The 26,164-nt window shown below is 40.3% G+C and overlaps 1 protein-coding gene and 1 pseudogene across 8 annotated transcripts; both read left to right on the top strand.

Moving 5' to 3' along the window:
* Positions 1 to 557: 557 nt before the first annotated feature.
* On the top strand, positions 558 to 24,692 carry LOC148867384 (plant-specific TFIIB-related protein PTF2-like). Of its 7 annotated transcripts, none has more exons than XR_016110644.1 (6): positions 572 to 1,138; positions 8,742 to 10,317; positions 18,366 to 18,428; positions 18,627 to 18,703; positions 22,808 to 22,969; positions 23,320 to 24,692. XR_016110644.1 is itself a non-coding variant. In XM_088980673.1 (4 exons), exons 3-4 carry the CDS (start codon positions 8,744 to 8,746, stop codon positions 10,660 to 10,662), a joined length of 1,647 nt encoding a protein of 548 aa, XP_088836799.1. In that variant the 5' UTR covers positions 1,001 to 1,138; positions 6,508 to 6,583; positions 8,742 to 8,743; the 3' UTR covers positions 10,663 to 11,436. The 7 variants fall into 7 exon arrangements, 3 of the variants coding, with proteins under 3 accessions (XP_088836798.1, XP_088836801.1, XP_088836799.1); XR_016110643.1 differs by lacking the exon at positions 18,627 to 18,703 and adding an exon at positions 6,508 to 6,583 and having other exon boundaries at positions 675 to 1,138; XR_016110642.1 differs by lacking the exon at positions 18,627 to 18,703 and having other exon boundaries at positions 558 to 1,138.
* Positions 23,079 to 26,022, top strand: LOC148867383 (SCY1-like protein 2 B; annotated as a pseudogene). The gene is made up of 3 exons (XR_016109598.1): positions 23,079 to 23,154; positions 23,280 to 24,239; positions 25,426 to 26,022. The product of XR_016109598.1 is annotated as an SCY1-like protein 2 B (transcript).
* The last annotated feature ends 142 nt before the right edge of the window (positions 26,023 to 26,164 follow it).

Here is a 26,164-nt window from a genome sequence, read left to right as displayed (position 1 = left end):
GGTTCAACCCTTGGACCTAGTTTAGCCCAGCTTACCAAAAATTATCAAAATAACCCTCGGATTCCCCAAAATTATAAGATTGCCCCTGCCTCCCATGTAAATTCAACTAGGGTTGTTCACGGGTCGGGTTGGGTCGGTTTACTGGCGTTTTTACAACCAACCCGACCTGGTTGGTTTACCTAGAAATGAAATTGAAACCGACCCAATACTAAGTAAAACCGACCTGGTCGGTTTGAATCAGTTTGGGTCAGTTTTGTGAATGATTCTCTCGATGTAAACGGTAAAGGATTCAAGTCTAAGAAAACAAAGGCCGGGTGCTTGGAAATTAAAAATGATTTGATGGATTAAATATATATATATATATATATATATATATATATATATAAATTGATTCGGGTCAGTTTGGTTTCGGTTTTCACACCAAATCAAACCATCGGTTTATGTTTTTTTTAACCCGAAACTGACCGATGCTAAAAAAAATCGGCCAACTCGGATTGGATCGGACCGGATTGGTCGGTTTGGGTATTGTTATGATGAACAACCCTAAATTCAACATTACGAGATTGCCCTGCAACTGGTCGCAGCGGCGGATTCTAGCCCAGCGATCTCCCATTCCACCACCGGCCCCTCTCCCTCTCTCTCCTCTCTTTCTTTTATAATTCGTTTTGTTTTTCTATTTCTGCGCCGAACCAGTTGCCGCCCCCTCTGTCACCGTCGAACCCACCACCGAACCAGAAGCGGTGACGAATCCAATCGGATCTCTTCCCCCCCTCCCTCCTTTTCTCATATCTCTCTTCCGTCTCTTTCTCCCTTCCATTGGATCAAATCCCCTGATCGTTGAATTCGAAATCAGACTGTCCATCATTGGAACCGAACCACAGCAACGACAGCTCTCAGCCCGACATCGATAGTGCAAATCTTTCGGTCGCAACAATAGCTCAATTGCGCCACCTCTGAAATTCGAAGCAACCTGTCCCTGTGGCATCACCATTTTCCCAATCAGTGAAGTTCACTCTCGAACCTGCTTTTGATCCTCTGATCTAACTCCTTGAAGTCTGAAAACCAGTGACGCGCATCTGTCAGTTCAGCCGATTCCCCTGTTCATCCATCGTCGAGTTCAGGCCGACATACAACCCTGGTAATCCTACTCTAGTGGTATATTTCTTTGTTACCATGGGTTTCGATGAATTACTGATCGTGTATTTCATTTCATTGATTATAATTTTTTTTTCTGATATTGCTACCGCTAATGTTTGTGCTCAACATATTCTGTTCTGCGTAAATAGAAGAGTGAGAAACTCTGAATCTGGATTGGATTTCTGTTAAATGCTCGCATGCTTAGGATTGGGTTTAATGTCGTTCTGATTTCCTTAAGTTTTCTTGAGCTGCTTAATCTAAATGTTCAGTTCAGTTTTGTGAATCGCATTGAATGATCACTGAATTCGGTTTCTTGGAATGGAAAGGGGAAGGACCTGGGGGTTTAGTTTGTTGATTATGCTTTAATCAATTAGATAATTACTTATTTATGCTTGTTAGTATACCATGTGGCTCCCACTTATTGGACTCGGGAGAGGGGTGCCTAATCCCTTCCCTCTCCCATCGGAGTCTTAACTGGATTGGTTGGACCGGTGCCTTGGGCTATTGGAGTCACTATTAAAGCGAACCATTTTGAAAATCATTCTCGGAGGTCCCATCACCTCCACTTCCTAAAGTGATGGGTGGCGACACCATTTCTAGCCCAAATGGTAAAGTGAGTCGGTTTTCCAACGTTCACAATAGTTGTATAGCCACTACCACGTAATATCATTGATTTCATTTAAGATAATCCCTTCACTTAATCTTAATTGGAAATACTAAAACCTTGATAACATATTTTATGTTTTCTGAATATTTTATTCTTTATCTCCTCTCTGTTGTTTTTCACCCATAGCTTGCTGCCCATAAAATATCTATTATAAGTCATCATAATAAACTATAGTCATTTCAAACACTTTTTTTTTTCTGAATTTTTTAGTTAAAGAACCAATAAAAACATCAACAAACAAATGCTAATAAAACATAGGATTAATATACGTAATGAAAGTTGAGTTAAGATCTAAGACTAAGAAATTCTACAAGATTTTAAGGGAAGGGAAGAAGGTTGGGTTGGGCCCAACCCAAAGTTGACTTTGGGTTGTGCTAGGGTTGAAGAAATTTAGTTAGGGTTAAGGTTGGGTGGGTCGGGTTGAAGGTCGAGTTGGGTTAGGGTTAGGTTGGGGGTTTAGAACCTAGGGTTGGGCTAGGGTTGGCCTCAACCCAACCTAACCCGGCCTGACTTGCAGCCCTACCTGAAGTGTTCTAAATTGTCCTATTTCAAGTATCTATATGAGTTAATTATGAAACAGCCTAAGGAAAAAAATGTATTTACTTGCTAGGTATAAAACATAAATTTCTTGAATGCAGATTTATGGGACTTGGATCACCTTTGGGTATTGAATATCATAAATAATACAGAAATCAATTAAAATATTATTTATTATTAATAAAATGACCTAAAGATAATTTCGTAGGGAGTTGGACTTATAATTCTTTTGATCCAAGTATAATTCTTTGAAGACGCACACAGTTAATCAGAAAAGCTTTATTGATAGATCATATTAATCTTATATAGATATAAGTATATGTGACTCAATATCAATTAGATTGGATCATGTTCAACATTGAGGTGGATCCAAATCTGAGCGGACACGGGTGTCACAGTCTAACACAGGCTTAGCCTTGCCTACACTTGGCAGGCTTACGTTGAGAGGCACTATCATAAATTGTGCCAGTTGATTATTGGGAGAAGTCATGTTTCCTATTGGCAGACCACCAAAAGCTTAACGTACTATTTGAGGAAGGTTGGTCGACCTCCTTGGGTGCCTGACCTTGGCACTCCTAGACCAACTTCCCTTGCGGGGCGGCCTTGGTTAATGGCTAGCATGGCTACCAGGGTTCCTCATGGGCACACTCACGCTCATGGGGACAGTGCATGGACCGGCACTGTGTCACACACACTGAAGGGAGGCTTGGCATGCGGGTCTAGCTCAAGCATGGCCCTTCACCTCGCCAACCCCATGTCTAAGCTAATTGCGCTACCCCGTTGCCCATAGCGCACGAGAGTGTTCCGGCCTAGCGGTTGCCTATCATCCTTGGCATACAGGTGTCCCTCCTCATCGGCACCACATTCGCCTCTCATCATGGCCTTCCCCCTTTGGCATGTAAGTGGCGCCTCCCATGGACTGGTCAAGGCCATAGAGAGCCTTGGCCATGAGCCTTGAGGTCATGATCCAATGCCACTGACCTTGGTGAAGCCATCTCATCGGGCAACACCTAGCCCTTCAACACACATGAGGCTTGTCCTGGCCTACCTTGGCCTAGACATCGCACGGGTTTCTTCCGTTGCAGAACTACCCCCGTGACATGGGGCTAGGCCATGGGGTGGGTGTGAGACAAAGTGGGGATGCCGCGGGCGAGGTAGGTTCAGGTCGAGTAAGGTGGTCGCGAGTGGTGTAGGCCTGAGCTGGGTGGGTGGGTCCCCGGACTGCCACGGGCATAGGGCTAGGTTGTAGTCTAGGGTCTGCCATGGACGTCGGGTGCCGAAGGCTGGGCCGCTGGGGTCACAGTGGCGGGATTATTTTCTAAACCGGATTGGTTTTGACCTGTTTGCAACACTAATATAGGCTCAAGAACATCAACATGAGTGGGGAAATAGTTTGTCGTGGGCAAGTGTTTAGTCTCGTAAATCCTCGTCTGTCTTACGGTCGACCAGGAAGAGGATCGGCCACAACAACAATAGATCCATCCATTCAACCTCACTTGGGTCATCCAATGAAGCCAATCCCAACTCCAGGTGAGTTCTTAGGCATGTTCCTTTCGCTGCCATGAGTTCACATTTGCCCCCCATAGAACGGGCCCCAAAAGCGCCCTACATGCACATCTCAATGTGCATTTAGAACATTTCTTGTACTTGTCATTGGGAAGTGTTCTCATACACGAATGTGATGTACTCTTGGACATTTTTGGGCCGCATTCTGTGAGGGCATATGTGAACTCCTCTGCCACTAGCTTCATTTCTTATCGATTTTGAAAAAGAATGGGTAAAATGAATGAGACGTGGGTGTTTGGATAACCATTTGATGCCGCAGGATTCATTCCGGGAAAAATATGTATTTTGCAAAACTCTATGTATTTTGCAGCACGAAAAATATTCATGCCCCTATTTTGCAAAACTTCAAGAGTCCTTCAAAATTCACCACATAGAAGCCTATTCTTTCTTGCTAGACTTGGATCATAGATACTGAATAGGTAAAACCAACAGAATTGAGGATCACATTCAAACTTTAATATCTACTTTTGTGGAGTATTGGAGACACTAAATGATAAATTTAACTTGCTACTGAGTTAGCATCACAAGTCCAACAAACTCCGTAAAGGATTTTGGAAAAGATATTGACTCCATTCAGTACAATATTTTATATTGTAGATCTTCAAAGGAGCAAATGGTTAATGGGGTTTCTAGTAACACAAGAAATGCATTGATGAGAGAAAAACCATGGAAGAATACCCAGTTGTTGAGAATGAAGCTAGTGAATTACGAAATAGTTAACATCAGAAAGCATGACTACAAGCTACTCATGTGACATAATATAAAGCCTATCCAATTCCATGAGTTTAGTTTCAGCATAAGGTTCATTATAACTCATTTCCATATTGACTACAGAGGAAATCACGTAAAGACACAATTAACGACCGAAATCCACCTAATTCAGGTTTAATGTGAAAGAATTCTAGACAAACAAACAAGAATGGAAATCACCCAAAACCAATCTAGTTCAAGAGGAAAACAATTGGCAATCAATAAACAACTATTTGTGTTTATTTAGCTATTTAAGGCCTAAATTCAAATATTTACTTGATGAGATTCTTCGAAGTGATTTGTGGAGCTTTGATTGTAGCACCAATCAAACCACTTCCCGTTATATAAATTCCCCTAAATTTTAATAGAAATTTATAAGTATTATAGATTCAGAAACAGATAGGGAAAAACTCCAGAATGATTCAAACACACAAATACCAATAAAGAATATAATGGAGAGACAAAAATTGATCAAATACCTTAAACGGTGCTACTTTCCATTAATGGTTACAGGGCCGAGATTGGTGGTTGACCAAGAAAACGAAAAAAAAAAAACAGAGTAAGAAATAGATAAGAAGAAGAAGGTATCGAACTTACTTTCACTGCTAGCTTCGTGTTCTGTGCGCAAAAGGAGAAGAAATGAAGAAGAAGAAGAGAGGTCAATCTTACCTTCACTTTTAATAGTAAAGAGATCGATTTTACCTTCCACAAGGAGATTGGAGAAAGAGACGAGGGTTTAGTCGAGGGTTCAATTGAATCGAATGGAAAAAGGGAAAATTGCACTTTAGTACCTTGAAATTTGGGGGTAGTGTCAAGTTAGTACCCAAACTTTGAAATGTTGGCTACAGTACCTAAATTTTCAAAAAGTGTCAAGTTGGTCCCTGCCATTAATCGACTGTCAGTTATCTGTTGGAAATGTCAAAACTACCCTTCAAAAGAAGACATTGTTCATTGTCTTTTACCACAGAAAAGAACATATGACGTGTAAACTAACACTTCCCCTGTTTCTTCCCATGGAACCTTTCTCCCACACATGAAGCTCTCTCTCTCTATCTGTTTGCCTGTTTGTCTGTCTGTCTGTCTCTCTCTCTCTATATATATATCTATCTATCTATATATATATATCATTGCCGAATTAATGGTCATTGCCTTCTTATTCTCTCTTTGTTTTTTTTTTTTAATTAGTTTATACGTTATATGTTCTTTTCTATGGTTCAATCTCAAGGTAGAAGACAACGAACAATATCTTCTTTTGAAGGGTAGTTTTGACATTTTAATAGATAACCGATGGTCGGTTAACGATAGGGACCAACTTGACACTTTTTGAAAATTTAAGTACTGCAGTGACAGGTTTGAATGTTCGGGTACTAATTTGACACTACCCCGAAATTTTAAGGTACTAAATTGCAATTTTCCCTCTTTTTTTTTCATTCGATTCGATTGAACCCTCAATTGAACCCTTGTCTCTTTCTCCTATCTCATTGTGGAAGATAAAATCGATCTCTCTACGGTTCAGTGAAGGTAAGATCTTCCCCTCTTCTTCTTCTTCATTTCTTCTCCTTCTGCATGTGCACAGAGCACGAAGCTAACAATGAAGGTAAGTTCGATACCTTCTTCTTCTTATATATTTCTTACTCTGTTTTTTTTTTTTTTTTTTTTTTCGTTTTCTTGGTTGACCACCAACGTCGGCCCTGTAACCATTAATAGCAAGTAGCATCATTTAAGGTATTTGATCAATTTTTTTCTCTCCATTATATTCTTTATTGGTATTTGTGTGTTGGAATCATTTTGGAGTTTTTCCCTATCTGTTTCTGAATCTATAATACTTGTAAATTTCTATTAAAATTTAGGGGAATTTATATAACGGGAAGTGGTTTGATTGGCGTTGCAATCAAAGCTCCACACCACTTCGAAGAATCTCATCAGGTAAATGTTTGATTTAGGCCTTAAATAGCTAAATAAACACAAATAGCTGTTTATTGATTGCCAATTGTTTTCCTCTTGAACTAGATTGGTTTTGGGTGATTTCCATTCTTGTTTGTTTGTCTAGAATTCTTTCACATTAAACCTGAATTAGGTGGATTTCGGTCATTAATCGGGTTTGTACGTGATTTTTTCTGTAGTCGATATGGAAATGGGCTATAATGAACCTTATGCTGAAACTGAACTCCATGGAATTGGATAGGCTTTATATTATGTCACATGAGTAGCTTGTAGTCATGCTTTCTGATGTTAAGTATTTCGTAATTCACTAACTTCATTCTCAACAACTGGGTATTCTTCCATGGTTTTTCTCTCATCAATGCATTTCTTGTGTTACTGGAAACCCCATTTACCATTTGCTCCTTTAAAGATCTACAGATATTAAAAATTGTACTGAATGGAGTCAATATCTTTTCCAAAACCCTGTTCTACAACCTGGCCTTGTGCCCGTGGTAGTCCAGGGACCCACCCACCCAGCTCAGGCCTACACCGCTCGCAACCACCTTACTCAACCTGAACCTACCTCGCTCACGGCATCCCCGCTTTGTCTCACACCCACCCCATGTCACATGGGTAGTTCTGCAACAGAAGAAACCCGTGCGATGTCTAGGCCAGGACAAGCCTCATGTGTGTTGAAGGGCTAGGTGTTGCCCGATGAGAAGGCTTCACCAAGGTCAGTGGCACTGGATCATGACCTCAAGGCTCATGGCCGGGGCTCTCTATGGACTTGACCAGTCCATGGGAGGCGCCACTTACGTGCCAAAGGGGGAAGGCCATGATGAGAGGCGAATGTGGCGCCGATGGGGAGGGACACCTATATGCCAAGGATGATAGGCAACCGCTAGGCCGGAACACTCTCGTGCGCTATGGGCAACGGGGTAGCTCAATTAGCTTAGACATGGGGTTGGCGAGGTGAAGGGACATTTTTGAGCTAGACCCGCATGCCAAACCTCCCTTCAGTGTGCTTGGTGCAGTGCCGGTCCATGCACTGTCCCCATGAGCGTGAGGAAGCCCATGAGGAACCCTGGTAGCCATGCTAGCCATTAACGAAGGCCGCCTCGCAAGGGAAGTTGGTCTAGGAGTGCCAAGGTCAGGCACCCAAGGAGGTTGACCACCTTCTTACTCCCATTCAGCCAGGGCCAAGTAGAGAAAATCTCTGCTGTTGAAGTTGGGTGAAAGCCTGAGACCCCAAACATAGCTGTAAACACTTTCCACAAGAAGTTTGAAAACTTGCATGAGATGAATAAGTGAGTAGCATTCTCTTCTTGCTCCTCACACAGACAGCATCTGCTAGCCATATTGGAACCTCTGGATTTCAGATGATCAGTTGTCCAATATTTTCTCTATGTGATGGATAAATCAATGGTGGCCAATGGGATTCAATTATTTTTAATTCTTTTAATGTATAGAGCTGAACGCGTATATTTTGTACTGTACATGGTCTCACATAAGGTCCTTGTATATGGGGCTTTTAAAACACTACTTAATCTTTATACCAAAAAACTTGCTTCTCTACGACTATACCTAGTAAAAACATCTTCACCTGTAAAAAAGGAAAAGAGGAAAAGGAAAAACTATGTTTCACCAGTGTAATCTACACTTAACTATACAAAAATGCTTTTGGCCCTTGGACTTGGTATTTTACAAAAACTATGTTTCACCAGTGTAATCTACACTTATTGGAGCAAGCAGCTTCCTTTTGTTTTATAATTGGTCTCTGTTCGATGAATCTGATCTTGATTATGATATTAAGCATGAGATCAAATCTTTGTTAGCATCAACATTAACTAGATTGTATGATTTCTCTCCTATTTTTGTATGTAGCTAATGTTCTGACTGGTTAGAATTTATCCAGTCTCTTTTGTTTGCTTGCCAATCTATCGATTTGGAGATTAATAATTAGTCACTATCTTTTTTTTTTCTTCTTCCAATGTTATTGATATCTTGGAAGCTTTTCGGTTGCAATCAGTTATCTTTCATCATTGTCAAACAATGGGTAGAGGGAGATTGTTGCATATTTTCAAAACCTTACTTTTGCTAGCCCCACAAGTAATTCAAAGAAATGCCTGAGCTCTAACTTCCTTTTAATTTGGTTGCACAGGGATGGAGAACTCCCGTACCTGCAAGAGCTGCAATAAGAAGACTGTCATACGTGATGAGTTCACTGACACCTTGGTCTGTAGGAATTGTGGTATTGTGCAAGAACTTGACAATTTCCAAGCAAGTTTTGGAGGTATCAATGGCCCCCAGGGCACCTTTGTCCGTGTTGGTGCTTCTGCCAGTGGTGAATACAGTTATAAAGAAAAGAAGCTATATGAAGCTGATAAGGTTATTGAAGATATTGCTTTAAAACTAGGGTTCTCAGCTGCAACTTCTGCAGAGGTAAAACGAATGATTCAGCAAATTACTGATGAAGAGTTTGGTGGTGGAGAGTGGTTCCTTGTTCTTGTTGGTGCTTGTTCATATGTTGTGATGAGAAAGAACAGCAGACCCCTTTCCATTGCAGAGGTTGCCTCAGTAATTGGTTGTGATGTTTATGAGCTTGGCCGGATGATCTTTCGTGTCGTCGATTTTCTTGATTTGAAGTTGCCTGAATTTGATATTGTGACCTCTTTCGAACAGGCAATTAGGACCTGCCCTACTTTTTCCAGATTTTCAAAGGATGTGATGGATAAAATGGTTAAACAGGGAAGGTTTCTTCTGCAGTGTGCAGTTAAATGGTTCTTGACAACAGGAAGGAGGCCTCTTCCTATGGTTGCTGCTATCCTGAAATTTGTAGCAGAGTTAAATGAAGTTGATGTTGAAATTGAAGATATAGCAAAGGAGGTGCATTCAACAGTCACCACATCCAAAAAGAGGCATAAAGAGCTCAAAGAGACTCTAGTAAAGGTTGCTCAAAATTTACCATGGGGAAAAGATGTGACAGTTAAGAATATAGTAAAAAATGCACCTTTAGTGATTCAATATATGGAGATGAAGTCAAGATTGAAGCCAGGCAATAAGAGGAAGAGTATAGAACCTGACTGGTTCAATTTGGAAGATGTAACTAATGATTCTCAGTACTTTGAGCTAGAAGACAGAAATAGAGTTCCATGTTTGAGTTATGATGATGTGGAGAAGCTCAAGCTGTCACAAGAATGCTTGGCAGGCATTTATTCAAAGTTCTCAAAAGAATCTTCTTACTTTAAGAATGTAGGTGAAAATGGTGAGGATTACCAAAAAAATAGGAGGAGATATGAAGATCGAGAAAGTAAGGAATGGTGGAGTGGAAAATCAGATTTGAGCAAAAAGCTCTCACTTCAACAGATTTTGGAGAAGAATGTGGGGTTTAATGCCTTGCCTCCATCTTTCGTTACTGGTAGTTTGGCATGCAAAAGGAGGAGAGAAAAGATAGATGCAGCTAAGCTGCGAATTGATGAGATTATGCGACCTCCCGGCACTGTTTCAGGTGAAAAGAAGGATAGTTGCCTTCTAGAAGACTTGGAAGCTAGGAAGCAACAATGCCAACAATCAAAAGGAGGTAATGTTGATTGGGAGGATTTCATAATTGAACTCCTACTTCTTCATCAGGTGAGAGAGGAGGAAATAGAGCAGGGCCATTATAATACCTTGTTGGAGTTGCACGTCTTTAACTCTGGGAATATTTGTGAGATGTTTCAGCATGGAAAAGGAAATAGGTAGAATAAAAGTTCTTGAAGCTCAGACCAAATTTACTTTTCAATTATTTTACTTGTGAATCTTGATTCAATTTTGTTACCAAGTATATTGAGATTCAAGGGTGATAATACTCCATCTGTCAAAGTGATATCTTCAATTTTTGTATCCTTTATTTTTATTTTATTTTTTTAACTAGTCCCCAATTTTTTTCTTCTTTTTGGTTCTTTTAGTTCCCTTTACATATTTATGATTTTTTTAGAAAACTTAACTGAAATTTTTATTTAAAGAACAGGAACATGACAGATGTACAGTACAGAAGAGGTAGAATGCTATGGAGATGCACTCGGCAGCAGTGCTTTGGGTGATATGGGAGGAAAGAAATCTGAGGATCTTTGAAGAAAAGCAAAGATGCAAGGAAGTGCTGATAGAAGGGATCATGATAAAGGTGATTTCTTGGGTAAAATCTGTGGGATTGTTCTCGGATTTTACTGTGGATGATATCTTCAGAAATTGGAGGACAGTAGCTTCCTCTTCATCAACTAAAAAGAAGGTTTTAAGAGAGTGGGATCCCTCTGATTCTGGTTTCCTCAAATTGAACTTTGATGGAAGTAGTTTTGGCAACCCAGGAATATCTGGAATTGGAGAGGTGATAAGAAATGACAAAGGGGCTGTGGTGGGGATGTTCTCACTCAGGCCCTATTGGAAGGGGAGACTCCACTACAGCTGAACTAAAGGCAGTGGTTTTTGGGATACAAAAGGCTGTGGAGTTGGAAGTGAGAAAACTGGTTGTGGAAGGCAGTTCCAAAGTGGTCATGAGCTGGTTAAAACAAAATGAACAGACTCCTTGGCTCTATAGAAATGAAATTAAGAAGTTTAAATGCTTTTCCAAAGACATGCAGTTGGTTAATACAGTGGACTCCAAGAGCGGCAAATGGCTTTGCAGATCAGCTAGCAAAACAGGGGGTTAACAGGGAACATTGTTTCTGGGTTGTAAGGCTGGATAATTAAAAGTCGATAGTTGGCAAACGCTAGCTTCTAGTGGGGTAGCTGAGGCTACTCATTTCTGTAATCTTTCTAAGTTTATAATGAAATCTTTTTTACTGATAAAAAAAAAAAGATGTACAGTACAGAAGCCTTAAGAGATTCTCTATGAACTCCAGATTTGGCTAAGTTGTCAGCTACGGAGTTTAGTTCCCTAGGGATCCAGATCAGCTTCACATTCAGAGAATCCAAAATATCTCTAGCCTCAGTCAGCAGATGAGCAAGCCTCGAAGACCCTCCGTTCTTCTCCCTTAACCATTTTATCGTATTGGCAGAATCGCCTTTGATGATTAGAGAGGAAAGGCCTAGCATTTTGACATAATGAAGACCTGTGAGAGCAGCTAAGATCTCTGCCGTGCCATCTCTCCCAATCGGACCACTAAAAGCCCAATAGATGGTCACCCCCCCCTCACATGGATTACTCCTCCAATTCCTGCTTGACCTGTGGATCCTTGAGCACTACCATTGAAGCTTAGAGTTATCAGTCCCTCCTCCCTAGTACAAAGTGTACAAGTTAAACCACTCTCAGGAGGACATCTGCTAAATTTCTCTGAAGATCATTGAAAGAAATACCTTTGAAAACTTAAGAATTAAGAGCCCAAATGTTGCATAAAAAAATATGAGAGATAAGATCTTTGGTTTTCCTGGTTTTATTTTCAAAGGTCCTGTTCTCTTTCTTCCCAAACACCTCTGCTTACATATTTATGATTTAAAGAAAGTGATTTTCCCCTTGAAAAGTAAATGCTTGGAAACTGTATTCTGTTGGTAATTCAAAATCCAATGTTTGAGAAACCAGACCAAGCAGTTAAACCATGAAATTCAGTGTAGGCCAGGGTCCCCTAGTCAGTGGTTTTTGAATTGTTTTGATTCTCTTAACCTGTTAACTGCTCCTTAATCTATAAAAATTATGAACGACCATGCCTTCAAAATTAATATGGATTTGGTCTTAAAAACATTGCAGAGACTGTAAGGTATTGTATTAATAGTATAAAACAAAATGAGGTTAGCTACAAGGCCTGATGTTATAATAGAGGCCTTCAAAGAGTACTCCATGGATGACATATTGTGGGCATGGGGATAAGTGGCAAGTTCCTTCACAACTAAAGAGAGTTATAATGGAGTGGAAGCCTTCAGGAAATAATAGGGTAAAGAGGAATTTTGATGGAAGCTCAATTGGAAATCTGGGACCATCAGGGATTGGGGGTGTATTTAGGAATGCACAAGGCAAGGTGGTGGCTTCATTTTCAGGATCAATTGGTTATGCTGATTCCTTAAAGGCTGAAGTATTGGCATTACTACAAGGCCTAAGGTTAGCTAAGCAAATTGAACTGCAGCATGTAGGAGGGGGACTTGAATATGGTCATCTCTTGGATGTGCAGAAACAACTCAGTAACTTGGATTTATAGGCAAACTTCAAGGGAAATTGAGAAAGCTAGCAAGGGAAGTTGGTGCAACATTCAGATGGGTTAAGAGAACCGCTAATGGGATGGCAGATTCCTTGGCCAAACAAGGGGTCCATAGGGAACAATATTTCTGGGCAGCATTATAGAAGGTTAAATACAACATATGGATGGGTGGGTCTTCAGTCTCAGCTCTGTTTGTAATTGTAATCATTAACTCAATTATTAATAAATCTGTTCGCTCTGATAAAAAAATATATAAAACAAAATGAGATGCATTTGTAGCGAACTGCTGGTTGCACATGACAGTATCCTAACCCCAGATCACTTGAAATCCAGAGGCTTACAGTTAACAACTGCTGTTATATGTGCAACCGGGAGGAAGAAACAGTTCTGCATTTGTTCTTCTCATGTAGTGTGGCAAATTCTATTTGGAAGTTCTTCTCCTACCTGTTTGGAGAGAATGCATTTCATCCTTTGGTTCCATCAGAGATTTTCTCCAAATGGCCGAAGATCAGAGGAAGTAAGAAAGCTAAAATTCTGTGGAGCTATATCCCATTCACAGTATGCTGGTCCATCTGGAAAGAAAGAAGCAGAAGGGTTTTCAAGGACAAGGAAAAAACATTGTAATTTTGATCTGTTAGAGAATTTATGGGGTACTCTGGAGTTGAATCCTTGTAATTTTGATTCTTTCACAGTTTGATCTGATCTGTATTTGGTTTGTCAACTTGACAACCATCATTTTGAGATGTACTGCCTTTATTTTCAGTTTAATAAAATTTCCTTTTTATCCATAAACAAAATGAGATGCACTTGTAGGCCTTGTACATCCCATGAGTATATATCTATACAACTTGCTAGCAAGAAATTAACAAGAAAGAAGAATATCTATAGCAACCCCCTGAAATCCTTATGAGCAGCTTACTATGAACAACGCCTGCCTTCAATTCTGTTCAGGAGCACACCACTATCAGCTTAGAAACAGCCTCTGTGTATGTGCAGGGGTAAGGTTACGTACATCTGTCCCTCCACAGATCCTGCATTGGTGGGAGCCTCGTGCATTGGACTGCCCTTAGCACATCACTATCAGCATAGATGTTTTCAAAAACACAAGTTCCTTTCCTCCCATATAGACCAAAAAGCAGCCATGGGGAAGCATTCTCCATACAGTTTTGTCCCTACTATCAACACTTTAATCTACAAGCTTTGTAAAAAACTTTAATAGACTGTTGAAAGCAGCCAGCTGAGCCAAATGTATTCAAAAAGCACAGTCCAAATTTTGACAGCGTTTGGGCAGTGAAAGAATAAATGATTGGAAGTTTCCAACTCTTCTGAAAAAGACACACCCCTGCTGGTCCAATGTCATTCTCCTATGCAGTAATTTATCCCAAGTTAAACATTCTTCCAGAGCTGCAGTCAAGGAAAAACAAATTTGGATGGCACCCCACTATGCTAGATTCTGTTCACTGAGAAATTGTCATAATCTTGGCACATACTTCTATAGAAAGATTTTACAGAGAACCTACCATTATTTTCTCCCACAACCAACTACAAGAATCAGGATGACCCACTTGAGGTGGGTGAAGTTGCACAGATTGTAACAGATCCAGTGTTAGGAATCTGCCTCTGGGTTCTTTCGAGGGAGCCGACCTCTAGACTGAGAAGAAGAAGAAGAAGAAGAGAGAGAGAGAGAGAGAGAGAGAGAGAGAGAGAGAGAGAGAGAGAGAGAGTATTACAAGGCTTACATCCTTCTAACCACTTGACCTATTTGTATGCCGACGTGTCCTCTTGTATACTTCATGCACCGGTTGTCTATTCCCATATAAAGGCCTGGGTTCTCTGTGAGCTCCTCAAGGTCAATGTGAGGAAACTTGCAGGTGTAGGTATGGCTCCCATGTAGCATCCTCATCCGGTAGTTGAGTCCGAGGTTCAAAGTATCGATATGCCCTTGTGTATCGGAAGAGGTGCATTGGTACTAAAAGCATGCACTTTTATTTTTTTTTTTTCAAAAATTGTTTTGAGGAGGTTTTATGTATATTTTTTATTAAAAAAAGAGGGTTCCTGAAACACCTGTCAATAGGTGTCTCAGGACCCCAAAGATACAATACGATATGCCCGATATGGGGCGTATCGTATTGAAATCTTGATCCTTGGTTGAGTCCATACCACTAATGCTTCTGGTATCACATGGGTGCCATTTTTAACCCAATGGAAATCAATTATACGTAATGGTTCTGTCTACAACTCCATATCCATGGAGAATTTTGGGAGCTTAGGCCGTTTAATTGCTTGTGGCATTAGTGGAAATGAATTATACATAATAGGTTGTCCATCTTGCATAGTGCTGCTTCCACCCGAAGACCTGAGGCATCACATTCTACTACAAATGCTTTGTTGAAATCCAGAAGTGTTAGAGAAGGCGGTTAGGAAACGGCTGACTTGAGGGCTTTAAATGCATCATGGGCCTGGCCAGACCAGCTGAAAGAGTTCTTTTTGAGCAAGGTTGTTAGTGGGGCTGCAATCTGTCCATAACCTTTAATAAACTGGCGGTAGAATCCTGTCAACCCTAGGAATGCTCATAGATCCTTAACAGTGGTTAGTTGTGGCCATTGTTGTATACAGTCTACTTTTTCCTGGGTCAACCATCATTGTGCCATTTTCAACTACGTGTCCCAAATAATGAACCCTTGATTGTCCAAAAGCACATTTGGACTCTTTGGCATATAACTTGTTTTGCAACAGAAGAAGCATAGTATTCTTCTACACTTTTATCCCCTTGTTGAAGAGAAAAATAGTCCTGGTACAACTGGTAAATTCTTGTGATATTGTCTTGTCCAGAGTACAATTGTTTGGCATGGTCCCAAATCTCCTTGGCCGTGTCTAGAAACATAAGGTTTACACTAATGTGATTCTCCAAACTATTCCAAAAGTGATGTCATAATTTGGGCATTCTCTTGTACCCTTCTAATTCACTTTTCAATGGACCCTCCTTGATGTACTTCAACTTGCCTCTCGCAATGAGAGATACCTCAACTGACTTGGCCCATAGGATATAATTAGTACCATTGAGTTTCACTGTAGTTAATTGAGATCACTGATTTGTCACGTAGGAAAACTGTCAAACAGCTGGTATGCAATTACTGTAACACACCTTTTTCTTTAGGAAAAACACCAAGAATCATCAGCCCTCTACTTTAGAAACACTTGGGAAAGATTGCATATTTACCACAAGGTGTCACCACAACACAAACCACTACAAAATCACCGCACATTGAGGAGCACCTACCTCACAACTCGAAACATCACAAAGCTGCCCTCTTCGAACTGCCGAATAGAGGGCTTTTAGAAAAGCACCACCAACTCACACAACACTGCAACTTGAGGCATTAAAGCCTCTTTTCAAAGTGGGCGATCAGTCCTCTTAAGTCATTTTCCTTTCCAACAAAGAATAGAGAATATTCTATTTTCCTAGGGTACAAAAAGTTGAGACGTGGATAGTACAGTTGACCTCAAGGCTCTGATACCATGTTCCAACTTTAATAAAGTAAGAAAATATGAAGAAAATAATAGAAGATAAGAAGAGAAAGGGAAGAGAAAGAGAAGAAAATGAGAGGAAAAGAGGGAAGACTAGAAAGGAGAAATCTGTTCTATTCTCCTTACTGTCGACCCAAGTTGTAACATTCTATTAAGGCCAAAATGACTATAATACCCTTAGGAAAAATACAGCAGATATAAAAGAGAAAGAATAACATGAAAAAGTCAATACTGCCCTTGTTAACTACTTCTAACAATTCTGATAAATCCAAGCAATTGGGTCACCTCTAGAGAACACTGAAAAGAGTAACTTGATGTTCTTGTCGATGCTCAAACTCCCTCGTTGTCTGCTTCCTTGGCTGCCCCCTTCTTGATCGCCGCCTTTGTGTTTTTCTAGCGTACCCTATTTGAGACGGCACAGTATGACTGTCATGGTTTCTTTTATTTCTCACATCGTCGGAGACTTGGTGGAGCTCAACCTCTACCTGATCAACTCTTGCCTCCATGAATGTAGCACAGGTATTTGGCATCCAAGCTCCAATACCAGACTGTTAGGAATATGCCTAACTCAGGGTTCTTTCAAGGGAATCGGCCCCTAGATTGAGAGATGTGAATGAATTCCTTCCTGTTTGAGCCTCTTCTTTCCTCTTAAAATGAGTGCAATGCCACATATACCCTACCCTTGATAGGTTGGCTGCTACTAACAAATTTAAGCAAAACTATTTAAACAACTTTTAACTAAAGGACTGTGGTTTGAACATACTAACAGAAAATAAATAAACTAAACAAGCAAATAACAATAGAATTCTCAACAATATATACAGTGTATAATATAAGGTATTAACACACATGTTAATAAGATGTAGAAATATAGATGATATTATAATAAGGCGCCCGCCTTGTCATTTTTGTCGCCTAGGCAGGTGCCTAGTTGCTTAGACAGGCACCCAGTTGCTGTAAAGCAAGGCATTTGGGCTAGGTGCCCAGCCAAGGGTACCTAGTCACCTAGGCCACGCCTTGACAACTAATGTGCCATATTGCCTCTGATTTCTATAAATGTCATGAAGGTAACACATGCATTGGAGTATTTCTGTCACAGATGAAGGCATCTATGCTTGATATTCATAGTGAGTATGGAGAAAGCAAATGTTGTGACTGGAGTCCTCTATATGGTAGGATCCCTGAAGGAGTGGAGGCCACATATTTGGACGCTTTAGGAGCAACCCAAGGAGGGAATAGAAACTTCGACAAGAAATAGAGGCTTTCATTATGGAGCATCAAGGTTTGAGTTCCCTAAGGAGTAAGGTTTTGAACTAAAATCTAAACCGAGGAGGGAAATGATTATTTTGTTGAGCTTGTGCCAGGAGCTAATCCTCTAGCTGGTAACAAGGTATTCAACAAGTCATTGACTTGGCTGTCTGACCATTCAATCATCATCTGGAGTCTGAGGCAGTTCAGTCCATCATTAGATCCATTGTATAGAAAAAAAAAATGTTTACTTAGTCAAAGAGCTGTTGACCCAGCTGGTTGAAACAGTTGAACTGTTCAGTTCAACCATTCAAAGGGTCAGGTCTGACCAAATCCATATAATTAGTAATTAAATATCAGATGAAAAGAAGCAAAAAATTGAAACAGGAAAAAGAATTGTGAAGGGGGATTTGACAAACAAAGAAACAAGATAGGGGATGTTGTTTCTGCTGGCAGCAGGGGAAGAGAAGAAGAAAAGAAAGCATGCTTGTGTTTGTCGTCCACACCACCACCAGAAGCAATTAAATCACAGGCAACTGGTTAAGTCATCACTCTCTCTCTCTCTCTCTTCCCCCCCCCCCCCCCTCAAATATTTACCAGAATGGTTGAAGTGCTGAACTACCACCTAGATCTAAAAATGGGTCATGTCTTTAGCTTGACTAGTGTTCTTGAGTAAGATGACAAGGGGGTTGGTTTAAGTTTCTTTTCCCTACTCTAGAAACTAATTTAAAATAGTGACAAGTTCAGGTTCTTTGTTGTTGATGCTTATTTGATGGTTGATACATTTTAATATGTGAAGCCTTATAAACTTTATTTTTTCTGTTCCTTCTTTTTCTTTTTGGCAGCTAGTGAAGCAAGCAATTTTACCTCGTGTTCATGGCTTGGCACTTAAAACGACAGTGGCTGCGGTATGTTTGGGATGTTTGTTTCATGCATCTGTGTCATGTGTTGCATTCATCTCCTCATTCAGTTTTAACTTCCAACTAGAAGTGAAGGATAACTTGTCATAGATTAGTAGGTTTGACTTCACATTCCATATCCTTAAATTTATCTTGCTTCTCTTTTTTTCTTCTTTTAATGATGCTTTTCTATGGAGTTTGTATCAGTCATCAAGTGTGTGATACCCAGTAATGATGCGTAGGTGAATGGGGATTATTGGAAATGTTCGTTGTTGTTTTAGAAGGTGACAATTTAGTTTGTATTAATTGTGAATGCTGTCACTCATATTTTAGTTTTAAAATCGTATTTGGTTTAGTATGATAAGGATATAAGTTAATGGACATCCAAAATATATATAATTAATTAACTTAGGTAGGTTTTTATTATAATTAGTATTTTTGTTCTCTGCCACTTCTAGTCTAGTTTTTTTGATTTTTTATTGATCAATAACAACGAATTTATTAGAGTACATCAAATGAAAGAAATAAATAAGAAGTATATTATATGATATTTCCTACATTTTTCAGATCCATCATCATCTAAGCCTTGTCCCAACTATATATGGAGTTGGCTACACTACATGAATCTGTTCTGCAAATTTGTTTATCTGTTCTATTCAGTTTGTTTTTTGACCAAAAAGATAATGTGTTTCATTTAAGTTCTATATAAGATCATCATCATCATCCAAGCCTTATCCCAACTATGTGGTGTTGGCTACATGAATCCTGTTTCGCTATTGCATTCTTTTTAATTCTATATCCATTGTTAAAATTTTTCACACTTAAATCATTCCTTACTACTACCCATATCCTTTTTGCTTTACCCCTAGTCCTTTCTAGCCCCTTCAATTTGTCGTTGGTCACTTGCTTTTTGGTTTACCCATATTCTGATGAGAGCCTGCTCACCACAGGAGTCTTCTTCGAGGGAGTCTCTGCCTCCTGAAATCAGAAAATAGAGAGAGAGAGAGAGAGAGAGAGAGAGAGAGAGAGAAAGACTCTGAAATGACTCGATGCCTTTCTCATTGTTTCATGGACTATTTATAGATGTTGGTCACCCCTCTTTAGCCATAATGGGCCATCTTGCGAGGTCCCCGGTTATACACTAGTTTAATGGGCCTAAATGGGCCATTTACATTTCTGTTATTATCAACAGTTCCATCAAATCCTCCCCCCTTTATAACAACCTTGTCCTCAAGGTTAATGCTGGGGTAGCTTTGCTGCAGCTGACAGTAATCTTCCCATGTGGCGTCTTCCGGTGGGAGGTGTTTCCATACCACCAAGGCTTGCTGAACTGACTTATTGCCATCTCGTACCCACCTGAAGTCAGCAATATGATCTGTCTCTGTCTGTAGAACCCCCTCCTCAGAAAATTCTGGTAAGCAAGCTGAAACCGAAGGGACTGGCCCTAAGTGTTTCTTCAATAGGGATTCATGAAATGTGGGGTGCATCTTGGAAGAGCTAGAGAGGTTTAACTTATAAGCCACCTTTCCCACCCTGGTTATGATACGGAATGGACCATAAAATCTGGGAGCCAATTTTTGAGAGGACCTTTTAGCCAAGCTACTCTGCCTGTAGGGCCTTAGCTTCAAATAAACCCAGTCTCCTACCTCGAACTGAACATCTCGATGTTTCTTATCATAGTAGGCCTTCATTTGTTGTTGTGTCTTTAGCAAGTTGGCCTTTAAGTCCTTAAGGACTGCATCTCTGTCTGTTAGATGTGCATGTACTTCAGCCAAAGCTGTGGATCCCTTCTCATAGGGTAGTAGGTAGCGTGGTTCCCTTCCATACAGAGCGTGAAAAGGTGACATGCCAATTGAAACATGAAAAGAGGTGTTATACCAGTATTCCGCCCACGGCAGCCACTTGGCCCACTTCCTGGGGTAATCACTAGTAAAGCACCGAAGGTAGGTCTCAAGGGAACGATTCACCACCTCTGACTGTCCATCGGACTGTGGATGATAGCTGGTGGAATGATGGAGTTTCGTTCCTTGCACCCGGAAGTATTCACCCCAGAAACGGCTCATGAAAGCTGAGTCCCGATCAGAGATAATTGCCTTGGGTGTGCCATGAGAACGGGAGACCTCCTGGACAAAAATTTTGGCCATTTGTGCTGCAGTGTATGGATGGGATAGTGGTGCAAAATACGCATACTTAGACAGACGATCCACAAAAACAACAATGACTGTCTTTCCGCTGGAAGGAGGTAGACCAGTAATGAAATCCATAGTTACCTCATCTCAAACTTGTTCCGGGAGCGGTATAGGCTGTAACAGCCCAGCTGGGGACTGATTGTCATATTTATGCCGCTGACATATTGCACACATGGCAACATACTCCCGAATCTGTCTCTTCATCCCCACCCAATAAAAATGAGAGGATGCCCTACGATATGTTCGTAGGATGCCAGAATGGCCACCAACTGGAGAAGTGTGAAAAAGCTCTAAGAGGGCCAGAATGTGGGTTGAGTTACCTGGCAGCACCATTCTGCCCTTGTACATCTGATCTCAGTGAGACTAGCATCATTAGAGGCTCCCTCCCTCAGCTGACTCATAAATGGATAAGTGAGCCTAGAAGCTACCATCTGACAGCACTCATGTTGCCTTGACAAAGCATCCGCAACCAGATTGGACGGACCTGTTTTGTACTCTATTGTGAAGTCAAAGCCTAGCAACTTATATAGCCACTTCTGTTGTATCTCATTCAGAACCGGTTGTTCTATTAGATATCGTAAGCTTCTTTGGTCGGAGAAAATGGTGAAAGCTCGACCCAGCAAGTACCCCCTCGATTTTTGCACAGGCAACACAACCGCCATTTACTCCTTTTCATACGTGGATTTCCCATGGGCCAGTGGTGAGAGAACCTTGCTGAAATAGGCAATGGGCTTTTTGTCTTGTAACAGTACCGCCCCTACGCCCTTTCCTGATGCATCTGATTCTTCTACAAACGGTTTTGATAAATCTGGCAGGGACAAGATGGGGGGGGGGTCGTAAGGGCCATCTTCAGTGTCGTGAAGGCATTCTCTGCTTCTTCCAACCACTGGAAGGCATTCTTCTTGAGCAAGTTTGTTAGTGGGGCAATCATAGTGCCATACCCCTTAATGAACCGCCTGTAATACCCAGTAAGACCCAAAAGTCCCCTAAGATCCTTGACAGTTGTGGGGTTGGGCCACTGCAACATACAATTTATCTTGTTTGGATCAGCTCTGATTGTGCCGGCTGTGACAATGTGTCCCAAATACAACTGATCACCACAGGAGTCTTCTTCAAGGGAGACTCTGCCTCCTGAAATCAGAAAATAGAGAGAGAGAGGGAGAGAGAGAGAGAGAGAGAGAGAGAGAGAGAGAGACTCTGAAATGGCTCGATGCCTTTCTCATTGTTTCATGGACTATTTATAGATGTTGGTTACCCCTCTTTAGCCATAATGGGCCATCTTGCGAGGTCCCCGGTTATACACTAGTTTAATGGGCCTAAATGGGCCATTTACATTTATGTTATTATCAACAGTTCCATCATATTCTATCTTTTCCTTTTCCCCCCTTTCTCTCACATGCAAATTCCTATTTTCTGCTTCAGGTTCCATGCCCGAATTAAACAACTTCAACCTTGTTTGGATCACTATCATCAGACAACTTCAAAAAGTGCATCACTTTGATTTTTTTTTTGCTTCATGCATCACCTTGAAATATGGTTCTGTTATTGTAGTCCAGAGCAAAGCAATGGGATATTGTTGAACCTCAACACTATATATTAGGGGAGTGATTTGAGCATATCCCATCATGAGGGGAACACCCCTAATAACCAGTCCAAAATACATCTTGAAGAAGACAAAAACACTCCTATGTATCAAATGTTATCCTTCAAAATAAACAAATAAACAAATAAACAAGTAAATAGATAAATAAACAGGGAGCCATGTGTCTTTTTCAATGGTAATGTGCCCAAATTATCCCTCATTTATTGCAATCATTGTTCTGTAAAATGTTAAGAGTGGAGATCAAACTCTATGGACAGCAAGTTGGTTGTAAAATCAATTGAGATCTAACTCCTGAACCATCAACACTTTTAAAATGATATGGGAAACGCTAGGAAGATACATAGAAATATTTTTTCATCTGTCCAGTTGAACAAATACATAGCTTCGCATGGAGAAGTCCCCAATCTACAAAAAATGCCAGCAATGGATTGATCTTTATTCTGCTAGTCTGGTTTGCAATGAAAATATTTATTGGTTAGCATATACGATATTGTTATTTACTAATTACCAACTGCTTTATGGATATATTTTTGCATACTGATACACATAGGCAGAAAAATTAAATATCTGAACCATCGAGATGCCTCCATTGGCAGGTGAGAGTGAATGCTTTGCTATGCCTCGGTGATATGATCCACATTCTTGATAAACATGCTATTTTAGATATCTTACAAACGATTCAACGTTGTACGGCTGTTGATCATTCAGCCCCAACACTCATGTGTACCTTGGGGGTTTCAAATTCAATTCTCAAGCAGGTATTGTTTTCTTATTTGCTAAATCTATTTGTGAAGCATAAAATTGCTCTTGGTATTTTAAATACTTGTTTGACATAGCTTTGTCATGGCTTTAAGTATGAAGTAAAAGATGCATGGTTATTGTGGAATAACAGCTTATTATTTTACTATTTGTTCAGTATGGCGTGGAATTTGTTGCAGAGCATGTTCTTCCACTTCTTATGCCATTAATCATTGCCCAGCAATTGAATGTCCAACAATTTGCTAAATACATGCTTTTTGTGAAAGATTATGTTACTTCATCCTTGACATTTTCTATACATCTCTGTAGCCAAGGATGTTGAGCTGGTTGTATGCTTTTCCAATTGCAGGAAAATAGAAGAAAAACGAGGTGTAACTGTAACTGATGCTGGCACTCCAGAAGTAAAGATAACGCCTGCAGCCAATGGGTTTCAGACTCAACCACTAAGTAAACCAAGTGGTACCCTCTCTTCAAAAAAGAATGGCTCAGCATGGGATGATGATTGGGGTCCCATAACAAAGGGACCTACAAATCCCCTCCCGCCTTCCACAGCTAGTGTATCATCCACACCAATGGTGCCAGTTTCACAGCCAACAACAGTTACTACTACAGCAGGGCAGTTGATGACATCAGCATCTACCCAGCAAACTGCTCTGTCATGCCCTGCAGTTGATATAGAATGGCCTCCTCGCCCATTTTCCGATCTAGCCCCTCAATTAGGTGACAGTGAGAAATAAAAACAGAACTCGGGTGCATCCACCACTAATTTTGATGATATAGATACTTTTGCTGATTGGTCCCCACGCCCTAGTAACTCGGTAGGTGGTTTGGGGTCTTCTGCCAATAAGTTGAACACAGTTGGTCAGAACAGCATTGGAGCCAATAGCAAGCCCATTGGAGTATCAAAACAGGGGACCTCTGTAAATGCCAGTAATCAGAATAGTAGTGGTTTCAACACTCTCAACATGCATAGTTCAAACGAGCTTCCAAGACAGAACCAGGGGAGTAACATGTCAAATATCAACAGTCTGTATAGTGGGGGGCTCAACCTCCAAAACTCCATTGGATTCTTGAAATCTAATCAAGGGAGTTCTTTGATAGGTTCAAATACTGAAACAAAAGCTACAGATCTTAGCTCCATATTCGTTTCTGCCAAGAGTGAACAGATAACACCTAGACTTGCTCCACCTCCCCAAACTGCTGTGGGAAGGGGAAGAGGGAGGGGTAATCAAGGACATCCCAGAGGCCCTCCAATGTCACGATCTACTAGTGAGTGCCAAATCACCATGTTGTATTTTATAGTATAGAATTGGAGCAGCCTTTATGGATTAGCTTTTACATTAGCAATTCCACGTTGCAAAGTATAGCTTGCTTACTTGGTCTGAAAGTGTCGGTGGCTTATCTTAATGCTTACTCGTTAGAGCTTCCATGGCTCTCTGAGGTGGTCAAGTTTGTGGTGGTTTTCACAGATTGCATGTTGTAGTCTATTTTGTCATCGTCACGGGAATTTTTCATTGCCTTTTTGTTCTTTTTCTCTTTTCTTGTTCCTCTTGTTTTTTTTGTTTTTCCTCTAGTGTTTTTGCTAGATTATATTTTCATCAGCTTAGTGTAATTCTTTGAAGCAGCTCCGGCTCCTTGACGTTGAGTCTGGAAAATAAAAACTTAAATGTGTACAAAGTGGGCTTTTATTACCTATAACTGAGTAGTCCATATTTGAACTTATTATTCACTAGCTCAAGATATTGAACAGCTAAATATCAAATTTTCTTCTAAGCCAACAAGCAATTGAACACTGTTCTTCACACTGAGGAAGAAGAACCCTCTGATAAATAGTAGGCCCAGAATGGGATCTCTATCAATGGCGGGGTGTCTACCCATTACAAGTTGGGTTGGGTTTGAATTGTGAAACCCTAACCCTACCCATGACCTACAAAATTTATAAATTCATTGTGTAAAAATAAACATTATCATCTTCATACAAGTGCAACAGATCATGCATGGCGCGAAGACATTATAGTATAGTATACCATAGTTGTAACCATGCTTTATCGTTGTCCTCTTGGCTCAGATTGTCCAAAATTAACTGTCTGTAACTGTTTATGTTTAACCCAACCTGACTGGATATATATATATATATATATATATATTTATTGGATTAGCACTATGAAGTATGAACACCCAACACTAACCCAACCTTCAACCGGGCCCTATTTTTCGGGTTGAGTTTTGTTCACACAATGTAAGATTCTAACTCTCTTTGTTTCTTCCTTCGCTGTCATTCTTTCCATTTTCTCTCTTTTGTTATCTTTATTATTCTATGTAACTGAGCAACAGCAAGAATTTTTTCCCCCGTTTTCTAAGTTATTAATGAAACTAATATCATTTTTGTTAGGTATCAATTTTCTCTCACTTTTTACATGTTCTTAGAATTTTTTTATATTGTTTTGTTTTGTAGTTTTGAATGGAGGAACCCTATGAGGTCCAAGTATCATTACTTGATATCCTGAGGCGAACTATGGCTGCTTGCCACCTCCCACCTCCAAGATTTACCATAAATACTTTGGGCAACAAATTTTACGCAGTGGTTACAGTGACTGTGGGGCGATGTGAGAAGCTTCTACGGGGACACAACCGATGCTCCCGATGCATCCATTGAAATGGCTGCCTAAGTTGCCATCCAATATCTGTGATCACACCGTCAGATCAACATACGGAATGCAAACTTTGATGCCATGAAAGAGTACCAACGTATTTGCCTTGAACGGGAGGCCGAACTAGAGGACGTGAGGACAGCATATCTAGCATTGAGACGTGAGTTTTTGCAATTGCGCGACGAGGTGGAAGGCTTGCAGAATATTGGTACACGAAATGATGGAAGTGGTCACCATTAATGAGATCGGACTGTGTCTAAATGACCATATGTTTATGTTGGATCAAATATTTTGCTTGTAATCTGTTTACGTAAACTTGTTTTTGTAAAAGTACTTTCTTTCATAAATCTCCCATGTCCGACATTTACTATATTTTTATCTGATTAAGTATTTATTTGTCATGTTAATACGTTTATTCACTTCCACCATAAATGATTTATCTTCCTAAATACATACATCCATATGTAGGACTTAATAACAAGTCAACAACAACGAAATCAAAATTAGTGTTTGGTGGATTATTTAATGCACATACTGAGATAG

The sequence above is a fragment of the Nelumbo lutea genome, chromosome 3, assembly GCF_056320005.1.
Source record: "Nelumbo lutea isolate HS-2025 chromosome 3, American lotus-T2T, whole genome shotgun sequence".
Lineage (NCBI taxonomy): Eukaryota > Viridiplantae > Streptophyta > Magnoliopsida > Proteales > Nelumbonaceae > Nelumbo > Nelumbo lutea.
The sequence above is the reverse complement of the archived record's forward strand: the minus strand, read 5'-3'. Positions and strand labels throughout refer to the sequence as shown.

What these genes read in the sequence shown, in the direction of transcription:
- LOC148867384 (XM_088980672.1), top strand. Translation starts at nt 8,744, where the DNA reads ATGGAGAACTCCCGTACCTGCAAGAGCTGCAATAAGAAGACTGTCATA. An exon ending in CAGCATGGAAAAGGAAATAG is followed by an intron (nt 10,318 to 10,589) that starts GTAGAATAAAAG and finishes TTTAAAGAACAG; the next exon opens with GAACATGACAGATGTACAGT.